The sequence below is a fragment of the Gigantopelta aegis genome, chromosome 2 (assembly GCF_016097555.1).
Source record: "Gigantopelta aegis isolate Gae_Host chromosome 2, Gae_host_genome, whole genome shotgun sequence".
NCBI classification, from domain to species: Eukaryota; Metazoa; Mollusca; class Gastropoda; order Neomphalida; family Peltospiridae; genus Gigantopelta; species Gigantopelta aegis.
Window position 1 is genome coordinate 21338790 of NC_054700.1, and position 27238 is coordinate 21366027.

General features: G+C 39.3%; 1 protein-coding gene across 1 annotated transcript; it reads right to left on the reverse strand.

Annotated features, from left to right (window-relative positions):
• Positions 1-4946: 4946 nt before the first annotated feature.
• Positions 4947-16309, reverse strand: LOC121377458 (neuronal acetylcholine receptor subunit alpha-10-like). The gene is made up of 6 exons (XM_041505454.1): positions 16130-16309; positions 14890-15053; positions 14394-14438; positions 13561-13670; positions 10530-11065; positions 4947-7457 (listed from the first exon to the last, which is right to left on the reverse strand). The coding sequence occupies exons 1-6, from the start codon at positions 16203-16205 to the stop codon at positions 6889-6891; spliced, it is 1500 nt and encodes a 499-aa protein (XP_041361388.1). The 5' UTR covers positions 16206-16309; the 3' UTR covers positions 4947-6888.
• Positions 16310-27238: the final 10929 nt, after the last annotated feature.

The following is a 27238-nucleotide window of genomic DNA, read 5'->3' on the forward strand; positions in this document are numbered from 1 at the left end:
ATTGGAGTGGATGAGGTTATCAGTAAATTGGTAGATAAGTCAACTGAGGAACTAAATGTGGTAGAACCTGTTGACCTCCCGCAGAGGGTAAATGAACCAGTTGTGTTTGATAGAGGGGACTTACGTTGTAATAGACAAGAGTTAATCCTAGAGCAGGGGGCTGATCCATATTTGTTGGCAGCTCGCACTATATTGTTAACTGAGGGTGCGATGGAGGATCAGATGTCAGGTTATTATATGGACAATGGATTATTAATGAATAAGAGTGTGGAGAAGGTTGTGCCTGATAGTGAGGAATGTGTGACAAGATGTAGAATTGTGGTGCCCTCTAAGTACCGTCCGTCATTGTTATTGTTAGCACATGAGGACGTGTTTGCTGGCCACTTAGGGCAGAATAAGACTCATAGTAAACTTTCCTCAGAGTTTTATTGGAAGGAAATGTTTGCAGATGTCAGTAAGCATTGTATGTCATGTCATATGTGTCAGGTTGTGGGGAAACCAAATCAGCTAATTCCTCCCTATCCCCTGCAGAAGGTTCCCATAGTTGGGGAAGCCTTTTCAAAAGTGTTGATAGATGTCGTGGGGCCATTACCGAAAACGCGTTCAGGCAACCAATTCTTGTTAACAATTATGTGTTTAACTACGCGTTTTCCAGAGGCGATTCCCTTAAGGAAGGTTACTGCGTCTGTTGTAGCTAGTGCGCTGCTTAAGTACTTCACGTACACGGGTTTACCAGGTGAAATTCAAAGCGACCGGGGTACGAACTTCATGAGCACGATGATCCAGCAAGTACTGTCTATGTTAGATATACGACAGATTCGTTCTGCTGCATTCCACCCTGAGAGCCAGGGCGCAATAGAACGTTTCCACCAGAGCATGAAAAGTATGCTCCGCTGCCATTGTTTCGACAATGGTACTGACTGGGACCAGTCAATCCCTTTCGTGTTGTTCGCAGTACGGGATGCGAAGCAAGAATCTTTAGAATTCGCCCCATTTGAGTTGGTCTATGGGCATTCAGCCCGAGGCCCTCTCAAATTGATAAAAGATAGTTGGTTAGACAAGGATGATGCCTAAAACCTGCAGATTTATGTAGGGAGAGTTAGAGTTAGGTTGTAGCAGGCGACCGAACTAGCTAGGAACCATCTGAGCTATGCTCAGAGCAAAATAAAATCAGTGTTTGATAGGAAGGCTAAGAGTCGGGAATTTAAACCAGGGGATAAAGTGCTGCTGTACCTTCCCATTAAACGGGGTTCATTACAGAACCGGTATTTCGGTCCCTATGTTGTGCACAAATGGGTTAATGAGACAGGGTATGTGATAAACACTACTGATAGGGTTAGGAAAAGTAGGTATTGTCACATCAATTTGCTAAAAGGTTATTTTGACAGACTGCCGATAGTTCCAGTGTTACCTGTCCAAATTGAGAGACTCAATTTCCTGTGATGACGTCAAGACTGCAGAGATCAAATTAACCAACAGCCAGATTCTAGCAGACTTTAGTTCTTATCTACAGCACCTTGACAGCCCCAGCGAGCAAAGTTGACTACGTTGATACAAGACAATGTTTTTATTTGTCAGGACTTTCCAACGGTTACCAATACCTTAATCCAGGATGTGCCCTTGGAACCCAACGCTACACCGAATAGACAGCATGACTATCGGATAAAACCTGTAAAACGTGCGGCACTAAAGAAGGAATCGAAGTTCCAGTGGTCAGATGAATGCGAGATGTCATTCAACCGTCTTAAGCAGATGCTCTCCTCGTCTCCCGTGATGGCAGCACCAGACTACCGAATGCCTTTCAAGCTGGCTGTGGATGCCATTGAAGTAGGAGCTAGAGCTGTGCTGTTCCAAGAAGACGAAAATGGACTGGACCATCCTGTAAGTTTCTTCTCCAAAAGTTTGACAAACACCAGGTGAACTATTCCACTATAGAGAAGGAAGCGTTGGCCATGGTACAAGCTCTGAAGCATTTTCAGATCTACGTGAAATCGGCAGTGCATCAAGTGGTGGTCTTTACTGATCATAATCCTCTCACCTTCATTCACAGAATGAAAGCCACCAACCAGAGAGTTTTGGAGATGGAGTCTTCTTCTGCAGGAATTCCCAATTACCATTGAACATATCAAGGGCACATCCAATGTAATCGCTGATGCCCTGTCCCGAAGTTGAACGTTGTGATAATGTGTTGACGTTCTTGATTTCTGTTTTTGTTTTTATTGTATACCAGGGACTCAGAGACTCAGTGTGATTACTGGTAGTCACCTTATTACTATAAATACCCGGATGCGTCGGTTAACGCACATTTTTGTTTTGTTTAAATGTAGTATATTTCCCTAATCCTAGAGTAGATGAAACATCCTTTTTGAGGTGGGGGTGTGTGACGGAACATGCTCTTATCTTTTCGCCTGTGGCGATGTTAATTGTTTTAGAGGGCCGTGTGCAGCTTGGGCACATAATACCCCCGCGCGACGGTGGTAGTCCTGCGTCCCAATACACACCCAGACCAGATGTGGAGGCCATGTGGAGAGTGGTTACGTAATACCTCCGCCCGACCATGGTATCTCTAGCGAACTAGACGTCGATCAGTCTAGGCTTGTAAGAAACTATACCGTCTCTGGGAGTTGTGGAAATATCACATGATAGGTGAGGTACCGCGTTGTGCCCCCAGGCGATATTCGCTGTCTTTGGACTAGTCTGGGATTTTTATAATAAAAAGCTAGGCTTTTAGATATATCGTGGAGAAACATTGGAAGTATCCAGGGGAACGGACGTGGTCCAACTGAACGACCTATATTAGTTCAGACCGGACTTGGTAAATATATATTTTTGCACTGTTATATAACCTTGATGTGATTGATGTTACTTTAAATATTTTAATACTGTATTATACCAATATTCTTTAGACAGTGTCTCCGGTAATCTGACGAAGTAAATTGTAGGCTTCTCTGTTCTAATATTTTTATACGAGTATTTGGTAAGATAAAGCTTAGCCGGTCATCCTAGAGGACCTAGGTAAACTGTAGGTTATTGTCTTTATTGTGATATGTACCAGTATTAATTCTGTATTACAAGGTTACTGAATGAGTATTTAAGGGTTAATTAAAAATTAACCAGTTAGGAATAGAGTTATAATTCCTTTATTAATTAAGTTCCCCTGGCAGCGTTTCTCAATTATTACACGTGTGTGTGTGTATCACGGTGAAGTGATTAGAATATTGTGTAAACTAGACACCTAGTGATTAACTAATTGAGTGATTAACTCTGGGTTGTTATTATATTGTTGTTGTTAATTAACTACTGCGGCAAGTACATTTGTCAGCGTTAGAGTTAATACAGATTCCAAGGTGTATTGTGTTTTGTTGTGTTTTCTAGTGAACTAAACGTGCTACACACACACATATATATATATATATATATATATATATATATATATATATATATATATATATATATATATATATTTATATCAGATCTTATCTCTGATCACTCCTAGAGCCGGGCAACTCGGGTAGTAGCCTGCCCGATACATAGAGATCTAATAGATATACAGTTAGGAGAGATATTTGGATAATCGTGTTTTATTCAGTTACGGGTATTATTGGATCTCCGTGACAGATAGCTTACATTTCATGTAATAATTAGTGTAACAAATGTATCTGTTATAACTGGTTTTAAGGCTTTGCTTTGTTTGACAAAATGTTTTTCTAAAGTTGTTAAGTGCTTGTAGCAACCTGCATCTCAGTGTAGGATAAGCTTACTGTGCACACAGCTGGAAACACCCATGACCCTTGCCAGTGTCTGCCATCCAGAGATAATGTGTTATTGTTTACAATTACTTCCTGCCTCCAGTACATTTTCAAAGTATTAACAACACAGACCCAGTTAGGTGTTTCAGAGCTGCTGCGAACTTGAAAGTTTACTATATGCCACGTGGACTCATTGCAAGATAACATTATTCTTGACTTGAGATTTCACACAATTTGTTACATGCTGGGCTGTAAGAAGAACTGTTTATAAAATAGCTTGCTCTGGCATGCTGGTCGAAGCTGTTTGTGTTCAAGATCCAGGAGCCAGAATAAATTAAATATTTCTTCATCTAATTACATCATTATCTATTATTACTAACAGACAAACTTTTAAGTTTTATACTAAAACAAATAACTGCTAGTATCTAAAAGTAAAATATTTAGCAAAAGTTAAGTTTCCGATTTTTAAGGGCATTCCAAAATTTTCAGTGCAGTTTTCTCAGATTGAAGTGGAAAGGAGATAAGTGGTTCTGGCACTAAACCCTCGACATATCAATATTCAAGAGTAGTAAAATTAATATATGATAATATCAACACATTCATTTAAAGTATGGCATAGAAATTTATTTCCATAAATAATCAACAGCATACAAAAGTCATACAGTTTTGATGTTCATATATACAAAGAGGCCCACAAAAAATATATAAGCCATAATATGGTCTCAGTTCATATATGGCTGCCACTCGACTACATGACATTACATCGACAGAATCACACGTCGAATAGTACATTGAAGTATGCTCCTTCATTCGTGTTGCTCGCCAGCTGGTGTGTGTACCTGTGTGTTTGCGTGCGTCTGTATGTGCGTGCATATATATATATATATATATATATATATATATATATATATATATATATATATATATATGTATGTATGTATGTATGTGTGTGTGTGTGTGTGTGTGTATGTGTGTGTGTGTGTGTGTGTGTGTGTGTGCGTGTGCGCGTGTATGTGTGTATACGAGGGCGTGTATATTTCTTTGTGTATATATGTGTGTGTGTGAGAGACAGAGACAGACAGACGGACAGAAAGACACACACATACACACACAGATAGAGAGAGAGAGAGAGAGAGAGAGAGAGAGAGAGAGAGAGAGAGAGAGAGAGAGAGAGAGAGAGAGAGAGAGAGAGACAGAAAGACAAACACAGACACAGAGAGACAGACAAAGACACAGAGAGAGAGAGAGAGAGAGAGAGAGAGAGAGAGAGAGAGAGAGAGAGAGAGAGAGAGAGAGAGACTGGTTTCTTGTGTCTCATCCCAAGGTACTGGTCTCGTGCTTATGAAAATTTTATAAGCAAACTGTTTGCGTATGACTTCATTAAATATTCAGTTTTATAAGCACGTGCCCTGGAGCAGCATCCGGACAAAGGGAAGGCCAATCCACGACATTGGTATTTCTTGTGAATTGGCCTTCCTTTGCTCGGGATCTTGCTCGAACATCTTAACGATGAACTGTGACATGTCTGCAGCCGACGATCGAAAATAACTGGAACAGGCCCTGCTCCACGAATGATAGCGTATACCCCCCACCCCCCGCACACACACATCCGATCTGTGATTCTGTCGATGCGTATAAGATGTTATTTCAGAATATTATATTCGCTTATTTTATACAGACGTCAAGTAAGATTATTGAAATATTATATACATAATGTTAAATATGATTCGAGTTATTAACAAGTTCAAGTTATCTTATTTCGAACAGTGCATGTAGCTATTATAAATCGTTAAATATATTCGAGATGCAGTTTTAATAGGTCTTTATGTCGGTGAAATTATTCCATTATCTGGGGCCTTAAGAGCTAGAAGAACATTGTGTTTATTTCTAGTAAAACTATTTGGAAGTTCTTATAGATATTCATACCCCCCCCCCCCACCCCCCGCAAAATGTAGCAATTAACGTAATGTAGGGAATATGTTTGACCGATGCAACAATGCAATACAAATTCTAAAAGTAAATAAATAATAATAAAAAATCAATATAGTCACAATGTACGCCAATGTTTAAAGGGAGATAACTCACCATTCCGTACCTGCCTTTGGCATGCTAGCACAATTGCCTTGCACCAGGTGATATAAATTGTATCACCAACCGGCCAGGACAGCGTGCTTGAACCTTAATTGGGCATAAGCACGAAAATAAGTTTAAATGAAATGAAATTTTATCACTGAATCTGGGGTTAATTCATATTTTAACTATGATAAATATAAACCAAAACAATCTCGCAGGGCGAGGCTTGAAATTAGCCTCTATAGGTGTACTGATATATTTGATTTTATATCCGTGTTTATATCATATCCAGTTAATGCTCAGGCATGCTATTCTGCACACGCACAAAAACACATTCACACATATTATACTCACGTACGTATGCACACGCACGCGCGCGCACACACACACCAGCTACATAAGACGTATCTCGAGTTAATAGCGGTTAATGAGTTAGATGTGTAGTTTGTTTGGACCTGAAATACAGAAATACAAACTGATTCCGTGGCGTATAACATAGAAGGGAGAGCGCTCGCGAACAATTTGACTTGTTTCCTTCCTACCCAGTCGATCACATTCATTTTAACAATTTGTTAGGCGTAACAATTGCAACCTCCTGAATACAAAACCGATAACACAGCCAGCATCCCAATAAGCTCGGCCATAGATGTAAATTACTTAGGCGTCAGAAGCTTGTTTGGGAGGCAGGAGTCACTTTACCACCCAACTCTGAAAATGATGTATTCACCCCCAACACATCCCACCCATATTGAAATGCAAAACAAATATATAACTGGCCCCTCCTGTGGCTTCTTCTGACGCCTGTAAATGACAGAGCCTGGTAAGTGTCTATCAATCCACCATTACCAAAACACGTTCAAGCACGCCTGTCGTGGGTACATCCTTCGAATTCATCATTACAATTTTCGCAAAACAGAGACAAAAGATGAATTTCATTCATACTTGGCTTTTTTTAGTGAAGTATTTCATTGAAAGTTGATTTTTCTTTGTAAGGAATTTTTTTATTCAAAGTTGGTTTTCTTTGTGAAGACTTTCATTCAAAGTTGTTTTTTGTTTGTGAGGAATTTCATTCAAAGTTGGTTTTCTTTGTGAGCGGCAAGATAATAAGTAGCACGATTGTGGAAGCGGCCGTCCCGAAGAGGAACACCCAGAACATGAATCTGTCGATGACCTCCGAGGCCTCCTGCCACTCGCGGCAGATATCCAGACAGTCTTCCTTCTCGTCCTCCTTCAAAATCAGCTCCTGAAGTCGAGCTAGAATCTCCTCGTAGTCTGTGTGCACACGAGTTTGAGGCCTCCTCGGTAACCGGTCACACCTGCGTAGTGGCGTCGGATCGCCATTTTCGAAGTCAATCAAGCCGCAACCGGAGTCGCTGGACAGATGGTTCTCAGCTCCTCTGTAGAATGCTTTCCCACGTCTGCAGGAGAACTTTATGACCTCACCAGGGTCGTTTGTGTTGGGGGATTTCACAAAATATAATTTGCGACACATGATTTTGGCCAGAGCGAGCACAATCCTTTGCAACCAATTGGGAAGGGCTGTCCTCTTCCTGCCGTGAATGCTGATGTTGGACACCACGACGGCTAGTGTTACAGACAGCGATGTTAATGTCATCACACAGGTGAGGTAAATTCCTAAAAAAAGATAACGAGGTCCATGAAGCATGGTCAGTTTAGACAAATTTATAAAATGCATAAGTTAGTATATATATATTTTGGTTAACGACACCACTAGGACATTGATTTATTAATCACTGGGTACTTTTGACATACAACAGACAGGATAGAATATACCATGGCATTTGTCCCTTACTTAGTCAGGTGTAGCTTCCGTAAACAGCACTTTGTATTTAACAATTTTGTTTAGATAAAAAAACGTAATTACATTTTAGTCCGCGTTTAAGACATACATACAAATTAAATAAACGCGCCATGATCAAGTTTCGTAAACACAACCCATGATGAATGCTATAACATATTTTTAAACGGAACACCAACAGACTGCGCAAGGTAAAATTTCTTACCTATAGCCGAAGCCAGGGATGGGTGAGGGCAGAGGCTATGACATTGTCGTTTTGGGTTTTTTTAGTGTTTGTTTGTTTGGTGTGTTCTTTTGTGTGGGTTTTTTTTTCTATGGCCGCCATCTTGGAATTATGCTAACAATGGCAATTTTACAAAAGTCACAATAATGGTGCCAATCAATTCTTTGAAGTCAAATACATATTTATAGACACAAAGATTAACTTCATGTAACACTTACTTTAGGAGATATGGCAATTTGACAAATGACCTAATTTATTTATAGACACAAAGATTAACTTCATGTAACACTTACTTTAGGAGATATGGCAATTTGACAAATGACCTAATTTATTTTATTTTATTATTATTATGATTATTTGTTTATTGTTATGATTTAAAAAAAAAAAAATATTTTATTTTATTTCATTTATTATTATTATTATTATTATTTTATTTTATTTTTTATTTTTATTTCTTGGGGTGTGTGTGTGTGAGGGGTGGGGGGGGTGGGGGTGGGAGGCAGTATTATAACAACCGCTGCAATTGCCCACGGCAATCGGCAATGCCGTGGATATTGCCGTGGAAGTTTTAGTTCTCCACGGCACTTTTTCGCCTTGGACTGTTCAGGGATATTATTTTCAATGGCATGGTTTTTTTGCCGTGGACATTTTCTTAATTGCAGAGGGGTCTACAGGCTGGTAGGTACTGGGTTCGGATCTCAGTCGAGGCATGGGATTTTTTAATCCAGATACCGACTCCAAACCCTGAGTGAGTGCTCCGCAAGGCTCAATGGGTAGGTGTAAACCACTTGCACCGACCAGTGATCCATAACTGGTTCAACAAAGGCCATGGTTTGTGCTATCCTGCCTGTGGGAAGGGCAAATAAAAGATCCCTTGCTGCCTGTCGTAAAAGAGTAGCCTATGTGGCGACAGCGGGTTTCCTCTAAAAAAATATGTGTGGTCCTTAACCATATGTCTGATGCCATATAACCGTAAATAAAATGTGTTGAGTGCGTCGTTAAATAAAACACTTCTTTCTAATTGCAGAGGTTGTATAAATTTGGGCTATAACGTGCCCCATATACATAAGCAACTGAGACATCAAAACTAAAATTGGATTACTTGGCGCACTTGATGAAGAAAAGTTTGGCCAATTTGTGGAACTACATGCACTTTCAAACTGAAAGCGATTTCTGGTTAAAATTAAGTGATACATGGGACATTTACTTTTACCTAGAACACAGGTTTATTGGATGAATAATGATAAAACAATGTTAGTAACATCCAAACACTTGAAAAAAAGTTTGTTTAAGTTTAACGCCCCCACTAGAGCACATTGATTTATTAATAAAATTGACTTTTGAATGTAAAAGCAAAAATGGTAAGTTTGACATATTCTTAGAGAGGAAACCCATTAGATCTTTTATATGCACCACCCCACAGACATGATAGCACATACCAGTCGTAGTGCACTGGCTGTAACGAGAAATAGCCCAAATGGGCCCACTGACGGGGATCGATCCCAAACCGATCGCGCGTCAAGCGAGCGCTTTGCCACCGGGATACGTGCCACGAAACCCTTGCAATAAATCAAGTAAATCAAAGTGTCTAATAATGATTTATTGCACAAAACTCCAATATTGCCATTTTAGGCTTTTGACGGCTAACCAGAAATGATATATGGACTCTGGAGAGAAAACGTACTTAACAAACGTTTTCTGAAGGTCTTTGCATGTAGAACAAGAACATTTAAGTTACCACTCTAAAAGAGTCATGTACACGAACTAACCCCCTCCCCCTCCCACTAGAGCCAGGACTAACACACTTTCTAAATGTCTGGATAAGGCGTACATCACTAAAGTTGAGTCGTTTAACGACACCACTAGATCACATTGATTTATTTATCATCGGCTATTGGATGTCAAACATTTGGTAATTTTGACATATAGTCAGAGAGGAAACCCGTTAAATGTTTCCATTAGTAGCAAGGGATCTTTTTATAAGCACCATCCCACAGGCAGGATAGCACATGCCACGGCCTTTGGTATAGCAGTTGTGGTGCACTGGCTAGAACGAGAAATAGCCTACATCACTAAAGGTGCAAAGACATAGTTACAAGTGCCATATTTTGCTATTTTTGTATTTGAAAATAAATGTATATACATCGGTAATAAATTGGTTAATTTATTTGAGAGGTAGGGACTGGATTTATATTATGACGACGTTAAAAAGCCTTGCTTTCCTTTGATCTCCATTTCTGATCTACAAAGGAAAATCGAAAGTAGGAGTGGCGGTAAGATCCAATTTGAATGAGTTAGCATCTTAGATTCATACGCCGGATGCGCGGTCAGTCTAGGATCAATCCTTGTCTGTAGGCCAATTTGGGCCATTTCCGTTCCAGTCAGTGCATCACGAATGTTTGACATGCAATAGCCAGGGATTAATAATTCAATGTGCTCTAGTTGTGTCGTCAAAAAAACTTTAACTTTCTAACTTAGACCTTTACCTATGAGCCTGTCTGTGGAATGGTGCATATACAAGATCCCTTGCGACTAGTGAGAAAACGTAGTGGGTTTCCTCTCTAAGACTATATTTAAAACTTACCAAATGTTTGACATCCAATAGCCGATGATTAATACATCTATGTGCTCTAGTGGTGTTGTGAAATAAAACACACAAACCTACCTATGAGCGGAATGAATGTCGACGTCTGCGGCATATTTTCTGCTATAAGCAACATGAAGACCGAAAAGGCCAGCAAAACAGTGAGACCTAGTGTGACCTTCTCGCCACTATCCGGCGACAGCCAGAACACGAGCAGGGTCAAGGACGACAGCATGATGCACGGTATTATCACGTTGTACGTGTAGTACAGCGTCCTTCTGCGCAGGTGCAACGTGAACGTCACATCCGGAAACGGTTCCGGACAGCAGGCGTAATACACGACATTTCTGACGGCCTTTGCCCTGATGAGATCCCACTCTCCGTTCTCGACGTAGTTGGAGAGGTCGATGCCGTTAGATCTGTTGAAGACGTTCACCTGGAAGCCGTCGTAGGCCCAGGATCCCATCTTCAGCCTGCAGACCTGGTCGTCGAAGGGGAAGAACGTGATGTCGATCTGACACGTGCTGTAGAACTTGACGATGGGCGGCCAGAAGACGGTGCCGTCGTGTTTCACCATGGCCAGCGCCTGCATGTAGCCGTTTGTGTAGTCCTCAGCGCTGGAACGAAGAATTGAGAGGAGATTTAGATACAGACAGTTAAAAGTTAACGAAACCATAGAGCACATTGATATATTAATCATCAGCTATTGGATGTCAAACTCTTGGTAATTTTGACATATAGTCTGAGAGAGGAAACCCGTTTCATTTTGCCATTAGTAACGAGGAATGTTTTATATGCACTTTCTCCACAGACAGGACGGTATATTCCATGGCTTTTGATATACCAGTTGTGGAGCACTAATATGGACGGGGAAAAACCTCATTCCATTTCATTTTTTTCCTGATCTGGCAGCTCTACCTATCGTTCAAGTTATTTTGCTGTCCACTTCCACATCACAGTCCTTGACCCTCCAACTTCGACATATGCTTGTATTTCGTTACCACCCGTGACAGACACGAGTCAATTCCATTTGGCTTTTGCCGTGGAATTATTTTGACCACTTTGGACAGTGTTCAGAGTTTACTTCTGATACGTGCTATTACCCCGTATACCGGCGGTCGCTAGAGCGCTAGAATGCCGGATGGGTGCAGGAACGTACACAGAAAGGCGCAAAAGATGATGTGCAAGTGCTTCGATTAACAGTGATAAGATTTGTCAATGTACATCTTAATTTCTATATACCGTAATCCATTTACATTCGAAGACATATCTGCTTAGCAAAATGTTACTTTGACCTTTTGTGTGGCTAATAAACTTTCGTGAATCAAAAACTTCGCCGTGTGCAGACAACGTGGGAAAAATACTAAGCTCGAATAAGCAACTGGCCAATGGGAGCGCAAATCAAAAGCACATTATTCTAAAGTTGCGACTCGGTTCGACCGTCGTAAACAAACTAGCTTAATTCGTCACGAGCCGTGAAAATTGTTTGAGCTAACGGCTGAGCAAGAAATTCTTCAAGTAACCTTTTCGTTTCATTTTAACTTATTTTCGTGCTTATATCCAATTAAGGTTCAAGCACGCTGTCCTGGGCACACATCTCAGCTATCTGGGCTGTCTGTCCAGCACGGTGGGTTAGTTGTTAGTTGTTTAGTGATTAGTGAAAGAGAAGAGACTGTAGTGGCCTTACACCTTATCAGTTCAAAACAGAAAAGAACTATGTAATCTCGGTAAATTTCTCAAACATGCAACCTTTTTACGTTCTAAGCATATATAACTGTCCATCCTCCAATTACACAATCACCCATTGTATATATTATCTGTTTGTATCATTGTTTATTGAATGTATATGTATATGCCTATGAGCCGTAAGGCTTAAAGCTAATAAACTATACTATACACCTTCCCAGTGAGCCCTTAAGAACTCGCACTGGGTTGGAGCCGGTACCGAGCTGCGAACCCTGTACATATCAGCCTGTAGTCCGATGGGTTAACAACTGCGCCACCGAGGCTGGTTAGTAATCTTTTGCTCATCTCACAGCTTTTTCTTGCGGCTAGGTTAATAAACAGTAAGAATATCAAAATGAATACAACAAACACAGAAAACCCACTGAAAAGCCACAAAATATTCTCCACAAAAACATAAGAAAGAAACGTTTTATTTAACGACGCACTCAACACATTTTAGTTACGGTTATATGGCGTCAGACATATGGTTAAGGACCACACAGATATTGAGAGGAAACCCGCTGTCGCCACTACATGGGCTATTCTTTCCGATTAGCAGCAAGGGATCTTTTATTTGCGCTTCCCACAGGCAGGATAGCACAAACCATGGCCTTTGTTGAACCAGATATGGATCACTGGTCGGTGCAAGTGGTTTACACCTACCCATTGAGCCTTGCGGAGCATTCACTCAGGGTTTGGAGTCGGTATCTGGATTAAAAATCCCATGCCTCGACTGGAATCCGAACTCAGTACCTACCAGCCTGTAGACGGAAGGCCTTACCACGACGCCACCGAGGCCGGTCCACAAAAACATAAAGAAAACAAAACACAAATAAACAAATCAAACAAAGGAACAAAACAAAAAATCCCAACAAGGCAACACAAAATACAAGCAACCAAACCAAAAAGAACAACTAAGAAAACAAAACATTAAAGGGAACAACAACAAAGCATTAACAAATAACTCCTCAACTTCCCTAGTGAAAACGTAAACGAAAAGGCCCACACAATAATAATTATAACACCAAAGAACAATAATAACCACAACACCAATACTACCACAACCCACAACAGCAATAACCAAAAAAACAAAAAGAAAAAAAAGAAATGTTTTATTTAACGACGCACTCAACACATTTTATTTACGGTTATATGGCGTCAGACTTATGGTCAAGGACCACACAGATACTGAAACTCGCTGTCGCCACTTCATGGGCTACTCTTTTCAATTAGCAGCAAGGGATGTTTTATATGCACCATACCATAAACAAGATAGCACATACCACGACCTGTGATGTACCAGTCGTGGTGAGCAATAACCATTACCACAGTAATACAAATAACAATATATTAGGGTATTGGAGATACAACTAGATCTACGAAATACCTGTTGTAGAGCACGATATCGGGTTTCCATATGTGGTGACAGGGGATGCGCAGCATCGTCAGATTGTTATAGTCCGCAGGGTCCCACTGGAATTTTTCATCTGTCCAGTCCTATTGCAAACAACAAAACACCCAGCCCAATATACAAAATGTGACCACTTTGCCTTGGCATTACTTGTTTTGAACTTCATAAACAAATGTATATACTATTTCACAGTGGCGTAGTGAGGTGTGTGGGGGGGGGGGGGGGGGGGGGGGGGGGACACGAGGTCCATACCCCACAATCAAACTTTGTTTAACTGTATTAAATTGTATAAAATCATACATACATAGTAGGGTTGTCCACCCAATATAAAATCCTGGCTACAACAGTGTCTTTTCACAATAATATGCCAATTACCTAAGATGTACAAGAGATGGCCTAATATGCAAGCGTTCTGCCAAAGTTTGTCTTCAAGTAATCAAAAATTGTATAAATAAATCTAGCTAAGTTTATACATTTTGCCGTGCTCAAACGTCAATCGATTGCTATATAGATGTCTTACCTGTTCTTCCAACTCATCATTGCTAATTCTAGTCTACCGTGTCTTCACGTGTTTTATATTGTATTGTATTGTATTGTATTGTATTGTATAGTGTTGTGTTGTATTGTACACACACACACACTCTCTCTCTCTCTCTCTCTCTCTCTCTCTCTCTCTCTCTCTCTCTCTCTCTCTCTCTCTCTCTCTCTCTCTGAATGCTAACGCGAATAATGGCTATCCTTTGAGTCTTGTTTTTGTTATGTATGTAACACTAAGACATGGTTATACATCGAATACATGTATATATTACCTGGTCGAGCCAGATGTTTGTTGTTAAAACTTGATTCTTTTCATCCTGTAATACAATTAAAGAAAAACAGTCTGTAAATATATTAACAAAATGAAACATTTTGGCCATTATCTATATGGAATGGAATACCTCCCAAGTCAAATTAATTTCCTATAAATACAGCATAAAAACCGTTAATATCATTAATACCGTCGGTGAAAAATATGGTTTAGGGAATTGACCAATAAAAAGAAATAAAAAACGAAGGAAATGAAAGGATTATGGAAATGACAGAAAAGGGAAGGAAGGACAGGGAATAGAAGGAAAGAACATATATAGGTAAGGAAAGAAAGAAAAGTGTAGGGAGAATAGGGTGAGAAATAAAGGAAGTGTATGAGATAGTATTATATAATGGTTTTCATGTCGACAAACCTGTTTCATAATAACAATGTGAAGTCCCAATTCTGGAATTTAAAAAAAAACGTTTATGCAATTGTGGAATAATCGAACATTTTACCACATCAAAAACTTGAGTCAACGTAATCCCAACATGCACATTAACCGGATGTGACGCATTGTAGACTGGTCGTGTGTTTTTGTCGTAGTCCGTCATCAAAATAGAATACAACCTTTGTTCATCTGTCAAATATGGAACACTCCGATTTATACAAATTTGGTATTCTGAAATGGAAGAAGAAACATAAAGAATTGCTAGGAAATCTATTGTTTAATAGTTAACTATATTATTTAATAGTTCGAATTGAACATAAAAATGGGTAGCTTAATGTTCAATTCGATTAGAATTAGATATTACTACATACAACCACTAAAAATTATATGTCGATGTTCAAACTACGATATTTCGTTATTTTCCCATTTATTTGTAATAAATAACTACAGAATAATTGATAACACGCATAATCTTTCCATAATTAACTCTAGAATAATGATTTATAAAAGCCTTGCACTGGACAACAAGGGGGTTCCCGACTAATTTGTGGTCACCATCTGTCTTTCTTTTGTCAGTTGATCGGAAATAATTCTGGGTAAACTTAGCGTGTTGTATGTGTACGTATAAAACAGTGACGTCACTAGTTAATGCGTATGAAACACTCCAGATTTCACCCTTAAAGAACCCCAAATTTCTATTAGTAAATGGAATGGTTTGGTTGTATTTTTATATGCATTTAACTAATGAAGGTATAAACTTTATGTTTTAAAGCAAAACGTAATAACTATTTTTCGTGGAACCCGTCATTATAGCAACTTTGACATAGCGCATTTAATACTAATATAATAATAGCGATGATAAGAATAATTATGATGATAATCATGATGGTTATGATGATGAGGATAATTATTGTGGTGATCGTGATGATGATGATAAAGATGATGATTGGTGATGACAATAATGATGATGATGATTATGACTGTCATGATTATGATGATGATGATCATCATCATCATGAAGATGATGGCCATGATGGTGATTGCGATGGTGGTGATAATGATTATGACAGTGGTGATGAAAATATTTTTAGTAACACGGTCATTACATCAACGTCTCTCTCATTAACAACTGACCATTAACCCCTGTCGCTTTACGACGGTCTAGTTAGCTTAGGCATGTGGCCCGGACAGCATGCTTGAACCACAAGTAGACATAAGAAGGACAACTAATAAACAACGAAACAGCAAAAAAAAATTTGATATGTATGCAAGAATTAAAAAATTAAAAAATTAAAAACAACATATACCTTTTATTTCTGCGCTCAGAGTATGAAAGAAGAACATACTGAAGAAGCTGGCCAGAAACGTTGTAAACGTCACCATATTATGTGCACACGTGATTGTGACATATACCTGAAAAACTAAATGGTATTGGTTAGAAGAATGAAGTGGATGTGTATATTGAGTGTGGTATTATAGTTTCACAATGAAAGTGTCAAATAATGCAAAAAAAAAGAAGAAATGTTTTATTTAACGACGCACTCAACACATTTTATTTACGGTTATATGGCGTCAGACATATGGTTAAGGACCACACAGATTTTGAGAGGAAACCCGCTGTCGCCACTTCATGGGCTACTCTTTCCGATTAGCAGCAAGGGATCTTTTATTTGCGCTTCCCACAGGCAGGATAGCACAAACCATGGCCTTTGTTGAACCAGTTATGGATCACTGGTCGGTGCAAGTGGTTTATACCTACCCATTGAGCCTTGCGGATCACTCACTCAGGGTTTGGAGTCGGTATCTGGATTAAAAATCCCATGTCTCGACTGGGATCCGAACCCAGTACCTACCAGCCTGTTGACCGATGGCCTAACCACGACGCCACCGAGGCCGGTAGTAGTAGTAGTGGTAGGTAGTGGTAGTGGTAGTGGTAGTGGTAGTGGTAGTGGTAGTAGTAGTAGTAGTAGTAGTAGTAGTAATAATAATGATACTACTGATGATAGTAATAATAATAATAATAATAATAATAATAATAATACTGATGATAGTAATAATAATGATAATAATAATAAGCGAACTAACAAATACATAGAATAGGAACGCAGCATGCAAGCTAGGAAGTACATAGTAAAGAGTAAGTACTAAGTAAACAAGTATGTAAGCAAGTTAGTATGTATATGACAGTATGTATTGTAAGTAAGTAAAAAAAAGTAAGCACACACCCAAGATAATTCTTTAAGTATTATATGGAAGAAAGTTCAGAAAGTAATCAAATATGCAAGTACTTTAATGAATGAGTCATTAAGTACATTTTGTAAATATGTTAGTGAATAAATAAGTGAATATCTAAATAAATAAGTAAGTAAGTAAAATGGAACGTAAATAAATAAGTATGTATGTAAGACAATATGTATGTAAGTAGAAAATTAGGAATGTTGGTTGGCATATATATAAATAAGTATATAAGTAAATTAAAGCGACGCCAAACTATACAAGAATTGCTGATTTCATAGCAACAGACGAAATTGTAATCTTTTCTTGTCACAATCGGCTACTATCGTACGAGACACTCGTACCGTGTGACGTCGCCTTCAGAACACACGTTGGGGCAGGATGTCGCCCTGTGGTAAAGCGCTCGCCTAACGCGCTGTCGGTCTAGTATCGATCCCCGTCAGTGGCTCGCTCGTTAGGATTGTTCTCGTTACATCTAGTACACCACAACTGGTATATCAAAAGCCGTGGTATGTACAATCCTGTCTGTGGTATGGTACATATAAAAGATCCCTTGCTACTAATGGGGACATGTAGCAGGTTTCCTCTCTAATACTATGTCAGAATTACCAAATATCTGACATCCAATAACCAATGTTAAATAAATCAATATGCTCTTGTGGTGTCTTTAAACAAAACAGACTTTAACCTTTTTTAATTTCCTGTACATAAATAAGTATATATGTTAGTACTAAATTAGAATCATTCAATTGAAGCGACGCCATACGATACAAGAATAGCTGCTTTCATAGCAACCGATGAAAAAGTAATGATTTCTTGTCACAATCGTTATTCTCGTACGATACACTCATATTGTGTGGTGTCGCCTTTAGTATATATGTATGTAAGTTAATAAGTATGTATTTTATTCATTAATCACGTACGCTTAGTAAATGTATTAAATGAATTACAGTAGGGAACGTACCAGCAACATAAACTAGCCCGTACGTCAGACAGTGTCTACGAAAATAACAAATTAGATCTTAATATTCAGAACATGTCAATTTGTCATTAAAGTGCGCAATTTTCCATGTAGCCGACTCGGTTTGATGGAAATGACAAGCTATCAGACAGAGCTAGATATACTACTGACCGGGGAGAACTACTGAACCTGCAGCATCATAAAATAATGATTTTCTACTCTATGGAAAAGGAAAGGAATATTTGTTTAACAACACCTCAGTGCATTTAAAAATTACGAGTGCTTGGAGTCTGATATATATGTGGTTATTTCGACATTTGGTCGACGGAGAAAAAGATATCCTGCTGTCGCCAAATAGCTTACTCCTACCGAAAAAAAGAGCAAGTAATTTTTATATGCACTTTCCCAGAGTCAGGACAGTACATACCACACCGAAACCAAATAGGGCGATTGATTGAGAGACCAATCTAGTCACAGGATAACTCTATTACTGAGCTACATAACATACATGTAACACACTACTGGATGACCCCTGCGCGTGCTGTGACCTCACCGTGGTGCAGGGGTGTAACATTCTCTTTGAGAAATACTGCGCGTGCTGTAACCTCACCGTGGTGCAGGGGTGTTACATTCTCTTTGAGACCCCTGCGCGTGCTGTAACCTCACCGTGGTGCAGGGGTGTTACATTGTCTTTGAGAGCCCTACGCGTGCTGTAACCTCACCGTGGTGCAGGGGTGTAACATTCTCTTTGAGAGCCCTACGCGTGCTGTAACCTCACCGTGGTGCAGGGGTGTAACATTCTCTTTGAGAGCCCTACGCGTGCTGTAACCTCACCGTGGTGCAGGGGTGTAACATTGTATTTGAGACCCCTGAGCGTGCTGTAACCTCACCGTGGTGCAGGGGTGTAACATTGTCTTTGAGAGCCCTACGCGTGCTGTAACCTCACCGGGGTGCAGGGGTGTAACATTGTCTTTTAGAGCCCTACGCGTGCTGTAACCTCACCGTGGTGCAGCGGTGTAACATTGTCTTTGAGACCCCTGAGCGTGCTGTAACCTCACCGTGGTGCAGGGGTGTAACATTGTCTTTGAGACCCCTGCGCGTGCTGTAACCTCACCGTGGTGCAGCGGTGTAACATTGTCTTTGAGAGCCCTACGCGTGCTGTAACCTCACCGGGGTGCAGGGGTGTAACATTGTCTTTTAGAGCCCTACGCGTGCTGTAACCTCACCGTGGTGCAGCGGTGTAACATTGTCTTTGAGACCCCTGAGCGTGCTGTAACCTCACCGTGGTGCAGGGGTGTAACATTGTCTTTGAGACCCCTGCGCGTGCTGTAACCTCACCGTGGTGCAGCGGTGTAACATTGTCTTTGAGAGCCCTACGCGTGCTGTAACCTCACCGTGGTGCAGCGGTGTAACATTGTCTTTGAGACCCCTGAGCGTGCTGTAACCTCACCGTGGTGCAGGGGTGTAACATTCTCTTTGAGAGCCCTACGCGTGCTGTAACGTCACCGTGGTGCAGGGGTGTAACATTCTCTTTGAGAAATACTGCGCGTGCTGTGACTTCACCGTGGTGCAGGGGTGTAAGATTCTCTTTGAGACCCCTACGCGTGCTGTAACCTCACCGTGATGCAGGGGTGTAACATTCTCTTTGAGAAATACTTTTCCCCCACAGCTCCTTTCACTGTGGTTTTACATGACTATATATAAATAATATTTCGATATACCATTTGTGACACCCAATAGCCGATATGTATTTTTGTGCTGGGGTGTCGTTAAACAAACATTAATTCATTCATTCATTCTCTTTGAGAATGGCCAATACAGCACAAATCCCCTTGTTTTCTTCGATACAACTGACATTTTGAGTAAACGTCAGTATCTATCTGTGATATTTGTATTTTTGCACAGTTCTTTACACTGTTTTTGTTTGAATCTCGAATTTTTGTATTGATGTGGCCGATGTGTTTTTCGTGCTGGGGTGTCGTTAAACATTCATTCATTCATTCATTCACTACTGGATGCATACTGCATGTGCGTAAAAAAAAAAAAACCTATGAATTGCAATGCAACTCTTTATAATGAATAAAGTTAAAAATCGCATAACAACATATTTGGTGGGAATTTGTAAAGAAACGTTTTGTTTTTATATTGAATTTCTTTTTTCATTTTCATGTGTGTGTGTGTGTGTGTGTGTGTGTGTGTGTGTAGTGGTACGGGTTTAAAACTGAATTCTGTGTTTTTATATGTTTATTTATTATAAATCTCTTTCTCGTTCCAGCTACTGCACCACGACTGGTATATCAGAGGCCGTGGTATGTGATATTCTGTCTGTGGGATGGTGCATATAAAAGATATCTTGCTACTAATGGGAAATTGTAGCGGGTTTCCTCTCTAAGACCACATGTAAAAATTACCAAATGTTTGGCATCCAGTAGCCGATGTTTAATAAACCAATGTGTTCTAGTGGTGTCGTTAAACAAAACAAACTTTTAACAAACTTTATTAAAATGTTACGTGCCAAGTCATCGGTTCCATTTTGACGCAAACGGACTAGTCAGTGTGTGTGTGTGTGTGTGTGTGTGTGTGTGTGTGTGTGTGTGTGTGTGTGTGTGTGTGTGTGTGTGTGTGTGGGTGTGTGTATGTATGCATGTGTATGTGTGCGCGTGTCTCTGTGTGTGTGTGTGTGTGTGTGTGTGTGTCTGTGTGTGGTGTATTTGTGTATTTATATACGTTTGTTAGGTGTATGTGTTTGTATATATGTGTGTGTATGGTGTATATGTGTGTGGTGTGTGTATGCACTCGTGCGTAACAGAAAACAAAATCGTCGGAGAACCGCTTAACAAACTCATTTGTAAAGCGAATAAAAAAATTAAAACGTTTGCCGTAAAAATATATGTCATTAAGATATTATGATTCAAACTCCAAATAAAGACATGGGAATTCTATCTTGATTTTTTAGTGGGGAGGCGCGTAATATTAATCTGTAGTTCACTGGCGTTGACATACAACATGCATTAACATGCTTATACAAACGGATCCTATTTTCAGATAAGAGGTTAATCGTGACCGAAATACTAATTTTAACCTCTCACGTGATTGCTCGGAAATTAACCGTAATGCAAACATCCAGGCATCCGTGCAGTAACATCAATTCCAGGAATCACCGGGCAGGAAAATGTAGCGGTGGAACCGTGTTTGCTACGTTAATTGGAAGTGACGTGCGCTTCTTACCCAATTATCGGAATTTCTCTCTAATATTGCTAACAAGAAGTCGAGGATATTAAATATTATCCTTATTGAACACAGATCTTAAGAACTAGCTAAATTGCTTTTCAGAAATAGAGAGCTCGCCCTCTTAATGTAAGTCGCATATGCTTTCAGAGTGCACATTTCGGAAATCGATTGAGTTGTTTTGAAAGTGTTTGATATATCAACTAAGAATGGGTACTGATGTGGCATGTTCAGTAATTTGATCGAATTGGAGACGGGATGTATAGCAACAGCTGAGAGCTCGCCTGAAGTGCTATGGCTTGTAGGATCGAAGATCGTCGGAGGACTCGTTGCGGGTCCACTACCATAACAACAGCACTAAAGCACATTGATTTATTAATCATCGACTATTGGCAATTGTTTTGACATATAGTCTTAGAAAGGAAACCCGCTACAGTTTGCCATCAGTAGCAATAGATCTTTTATATGTATTATCCCACAGACATGATAGCACATACCACAGCCTTTGATCTACCAGTCGTGGTGCACTGGCTAGAGCGAGAAATAGCCCAGTAGGCCCACCGACGGAGATCGATCCTAAACCGACCGCGCATCAGGCTATCTCTTTACCTCTGAGCTACATCCCACCCACATTATCTTATTTTGCACGCCGCCCGACGTAAGCCTGGTGCATGTAAACGGTTGTCCTGAATATCATTCGAAAGATTTTAAAAAGAAAAAAAACACCCCACCGATCCTACCCCCACCCCACCCCCACCCTCCGCATACCGTACGCCGCATGCCGCATGCATGCGAAAGTTGTCTTAATCATTCCATTAGTATGTCCCATCACGTTTGAGATTTTGATTCCATTTGAAAGATGTTAAACTAGATTGCAGTAAGTAATCGATGTGTCAGTTTTCTTTTCAAAGTCACAATAAGTTCCAATCAGTCAGCATGAATATGGATGTTTCTACACATTTCTTCTTCTTCCGGCAATCTTAAGATTTTTACTCCAATAATCGATGCGAAACGCACCATTAATAAGGTCAACGTCAATAGTTTCTGAGTTCTCATTTTACACCATATCGTTTCCGGAATTCGTCAAGAAAGCTGTGTCTGTTGTGTTTGTATTCCCGCATTCACCGAGTAATCGCTGGAATTCTATATCCACTTAGAATACAGCTCTACAAGGCCCAATTATATCTGCGTCAAATTCCATAAAAGTGTCATGACGCAGCAAGGGGAAAAGAGCTAATCAAAGGCGCTCTTAAAAAACCGATTTGGAACGTTCAAGAAAACACAGTATTTAAGTCTAAAACCGGTCAAACACATTTTTATTAGGTTTTTTTTTTTTTTATAAATTCCATTTCCTTTTTTTCCTGTTACTGCTTTTAATCTGTGAAAATATTCTAGTAAACAGTTTAGTTAATAATGTCGCCGGTTTAGTGTGTATTATTTCATAAAGAAAAGAGAAGCATGAAATGGTTTATTTAATCAATACATTTTAGATTTCATATACAATTATGTGATTTCAGCCTTCGGATATATGGCTAATGACCACACCAATAATGAGAGAAAAAACCCACTACTCAGTCGCGATTAGCAACAAAGGGTTCTTTATTAGCATCACCCCACACAAAGGATAGTACATATCACGGCTTTAGTCACACTAGACGCAGAGCACTGGCTTGCACGAGAAATAACCCAATGGCCTCACCGACCGGAATCGATCCTAGATCAATCTCGCTCCATGCAAGCACAGAAACCCACAGTCGCTAAATACGCCAATCTTGTCGATTAACATTTACATGTTACGACTAAAAAATAACCGTAGTTTAAAATATGCGAAGATATCTTTAAATGCATAGTAATTTCCTTGATATGCAAATAGTGAAGCATTGACTGCATATTATGTAAAACCGCTGCAATCGTTGATATTCACCATGCGTAAAATGGGTTTGAAGCTGGTTAAGTTTGGACCATACATACTAAACAGAAACGGTCCGTCGTTGTGATTACGGATCACAAAAGTAAGTTCTGAACAGTTAGTTATAACATGATTTGCATTCCACCTATTTTGAACTGAACTTTTCTGATCGCAATTCATATACCCAGAAGCCACTTTGTTGTAGCCATCTTGGTATTTTACAACTTGGACATCCTTTGGCTTGATATAATATATATATATTCCATCCAGGATCTTCACATTTCGATTTCATATTAAGAGGATTTGAGTGATCTCATCAGTAAACATATTTATCTTAAACTGACAAGATATTTATTCCTATGAGCAACGCCACTAAATATGGTTGCCTGCAAAATCAATAAAACTGTCAGATTGAAATCTGTGTTTCGCCTAAATATCATTGCAGATTTACTATTATAATGCATGAGGAACTTTCCACATCTGGTTAAACATCTCATGATTCTGCATAGTTGGCCATACGCACGTGTCAGGGTTCTCAAAATCGATGAAAAAATGGGATTAAAATGAGTTAATATCAAAAACGTATGGCAATTATTACTGTATTTAACAATGCATATGTAAATTTTAACTTCGATTATTATAATATACGAAATAAATTGCAATTTGAAACAGATTTTAAATGTAAAACAAAAACTTGTGACTTTAAAAGTGGAACCAGACATTTGATTTAATTGATTCACCATTTGTCAGTATAAGTAACGTGAGATTTTCAATACAAAATGGAATGCGCACTTGTCATGTCACTGAATGGAGTTTGTATTTTTTTAAAGTACAGTTTAATAGTATACTATTGCTAAACTGTTTTGCTTGGTATATTTTATATGATTTTTCGAATATTATTTTTATGTTCCAGTGGCGACACTGAATTTGGTTCACCACCCCCTCTCAGGACATCGACGACACTAACGGATAACCCGAAGTACCGAAAACACCACACATGTACATTATATTATATTATACCGTGTTTAGCAGCTAGATAGATTGAAAACGAAGTCATAGCTAATATTGGAGATTACACAATAAATAAATAAATAAATAATAATAGTAGTGGTAGCAGTGGTAGTAGTGATAGTAGTAGTATTCTCATAAACTGTAGGATTGCACAATGTGGTACAGATATATAATAACAAATTAAGTACCGAAGTACCGAAAACAGCACTCACTTTCATCATAATATATTATACAGTGTTTAGCAACAATTGTCCAAAAATAGATTAAAAACAAAGTCATAGCTAATATTGGATATTACACAATAAATAAATAAATAAATAAATAATAGTAGTGGTACTGGTAGTGGTAGTAATAATGATAGTGGTAGTAGTAGTAGTAGTAGTAGTAGTAGTAGTAGTAGTAGTAGTAGTAGTAGTAGTAGTATTAATAATAATAATGATAATAATGATGATAATAATGATAATAATAATAATAATTAATAATGTAGTATAATGTAATACAATGAAAATGCATTGCAGTCCAATAATAATAACAACAAACAAACAAACAAACAACAACAAGCAGTTTGTTTTGTTTAACGACACCACTGGAGCACATTGATTAATAAATCACTGGCTGTTGGATGTCAAACATTTGGTAATTCTGACACGTAGTCATTAGAAGAAACCCGCTAAATCTTTTTCCTAATGCAACAAGGGAACTTTTATATGCACCATCCCAGAGACAGGGTAACAGATACCACGGCCTTTCATATACCAGTCGTAGTGCACTGGCTGGAACGAAACAACAGCAATAACAACAACAACAACAATAATAATAATAATAATAATAATAATAATAATAATAATAATAATAGTAACAAAATTAAAACCCAGTTACTTATAGCAGGTGCAAAATGACTGTTGCCAATTAGGAAATGACCAGATGTTGGTGATTACCACGGGTTGGTATGCACCAGCCACTGTGGTACGAAGTAACAGAAGACGTAATCAATAATCAGTTCCACCGAGGTTTATGGAGCATCTTCCGGCGCTTATTGCCAGTACTAATAGGTGAAAACAAACCGAATGGTTATCTGAAAGAAAAGCTGGAATGCGTGTTTAACCACATCTCAACAAATATCAAAATATTGCTACAGGCTCATGTGCAAGAATGTTGGCAGGACGAGGGTGGGGTAGCTTGCGTGAATTTTGAAGCGGATCCAGAAAGGGGCGGACTAGGGAACCAGTCCCCTCTAAAAAATATTCATGTGATCCCCCCTTTTCCCCCGTGTTTATTATCTCTCTCTCCCCCACCCCAATGGGATGCGGTTTTGACGAGTTGATCCATGTGCACGTTTGTCCCCCACCCCCGAAAAATAATTACTGGATCCGCCCCTGAAAGGAAATCAATATTTGTTTAACGAAACTTTAGAACATTTTAAATAGCTATCTGGTTGTCTAATATAACGACTATTTCAATAATTAATGTTTGTTTTGTTTAATGACACCATAAGAGCACACTGGTTTATTAATATCGGCTATTGGATGTCAAATATTTCGTAATTTGGACATATAGTCTCAGAGAGGAAACCCGCTATATTTTTCTATTAGTAGCAAGGGATCATTCAAATGCACTTTCCCACAGACAGGAAAGTACACATACCACGGCGTTTGACCAGTTGTGATGCACTGGTTGGAACGAAAACAAAAACCCAATCAATTGAATGGATTCACCGAGGTGGTTCGATCCTGCGACCCAAGCACCTCAGGCGAGCACTCAACGGACTGAGCTAAATCCCGCCCTCCAAAGAGAAAGACAGGAAACCCGCTGCCGCCACACTGGCTACACCTTTTCATAAACAGGACTGTACATACCACGACCTTTGATGAAACAGTATTTTTAAACTGAATTAAATTATTTCCATTCATTCATTCATTCATTTATACATTTATACATTCATTTTAGCTCATTTTCTGGCTTATATCCAATTAAGTAAGGTTCAAGTACGCCGTCATGGGCAAACATCTCAACTATTTAGGTTGTCAGTCAACGACTGAGTTTGTGGTTTGCAAGAAAGAAGTTGGTTTAGTGACCTTACAGCCACCCACTGAGCCATTAGATCTCGCTTTGGCTGGGAGCAGGTGCCGGGGTGCGAACCGTGTAGCTAATAGCCTTAAACCATGTAACCACTACCCCACCTAGACCGGCATTTCCCACCAGTGCTAACTCTCGTATAGCGAAAGCTAAATACCATTTTATATACTATAAGTTTAAAGTTTGCTTTGTTTAACGACACCACTACAGCACCTTGATTAATTAATCATCGGCTATTGGATGTTAAACATTTGGTAATTATGACTTGTAGTCATCAGAGGAAACCCGCTACCTGTTTCCTAATGCAGCAAGGGTTCTTTTATATGCACATCCCCACAGACAGGAAAGCACATGCCACGGCCTTTGTCCAGCTGTGGTGCACTGGTTGGACCGGAAAAAAACAATCAGCTAAATGGATCCACCGAGGTGGTTCTATCCTGCGACGCAAGCACCTCAAGCGAGCACTCAACCGACTGAGCTAAATCCCTATAAGAAGCGCATGATTAAAGATTCTCTGCTGCTAAATCGTTAAAAACAAAATAAATAAATAAATAAATAAATAATAATAATAATAATAATAATAAACCTGGCAAATTTGACAAATTCTCTCACATTCTAACTCTGCAAGCTGTTTAGACGTAGCGCGGACGCATAAAACTTGCTCATATGAAACTACTGCTATTTAGAGAATAACTAACGAGCTACGAGGAATTACGAATTATCTGTCCCGAGTGAATGAATGTTGTAAACCCGAGCCTTTGGCGAGGGTTTTACAACATTCATTCACGAGGGACAGATAATTCGTAACTCCTCGTAGCGAGTTGGTTATTCTCTTTATTACCCATTGTCAATTTTAACTGATTTTTAATGTAAAAATTCCTCTGCAGTCTACAACAAAGCCATCAGCCATTACGTCATATAATCTTACGCACATTACATGACGTAATGTAAGTGACGTCATAGCATAACGGCGTTCTTTTTACAGCCAAATGTTTA

Coding starts and splice junctions, on each gene's coding strand:
- LOC121377458 (XM_041505454.1), bottom strand. CDS start 16,205: ATGGTGACGTTTACAACGTTTCTGGCCAGCTTCTTCAGTATGTTCTTC. Junction 14,439..14,889: donor TGACTCAAGTTTTTGATGTG/GTAAAATGTTCG, acceptor ATTGTATTACAG/GATGAAAAGAATCAAGTTTT. Junction 11,066..13,560: donor GATATCGTGCTCTACAACAG/GTATTTCGTAGA, acceptor TCTTCGTTCCAG/CGCTGAGGACTACACAAACG.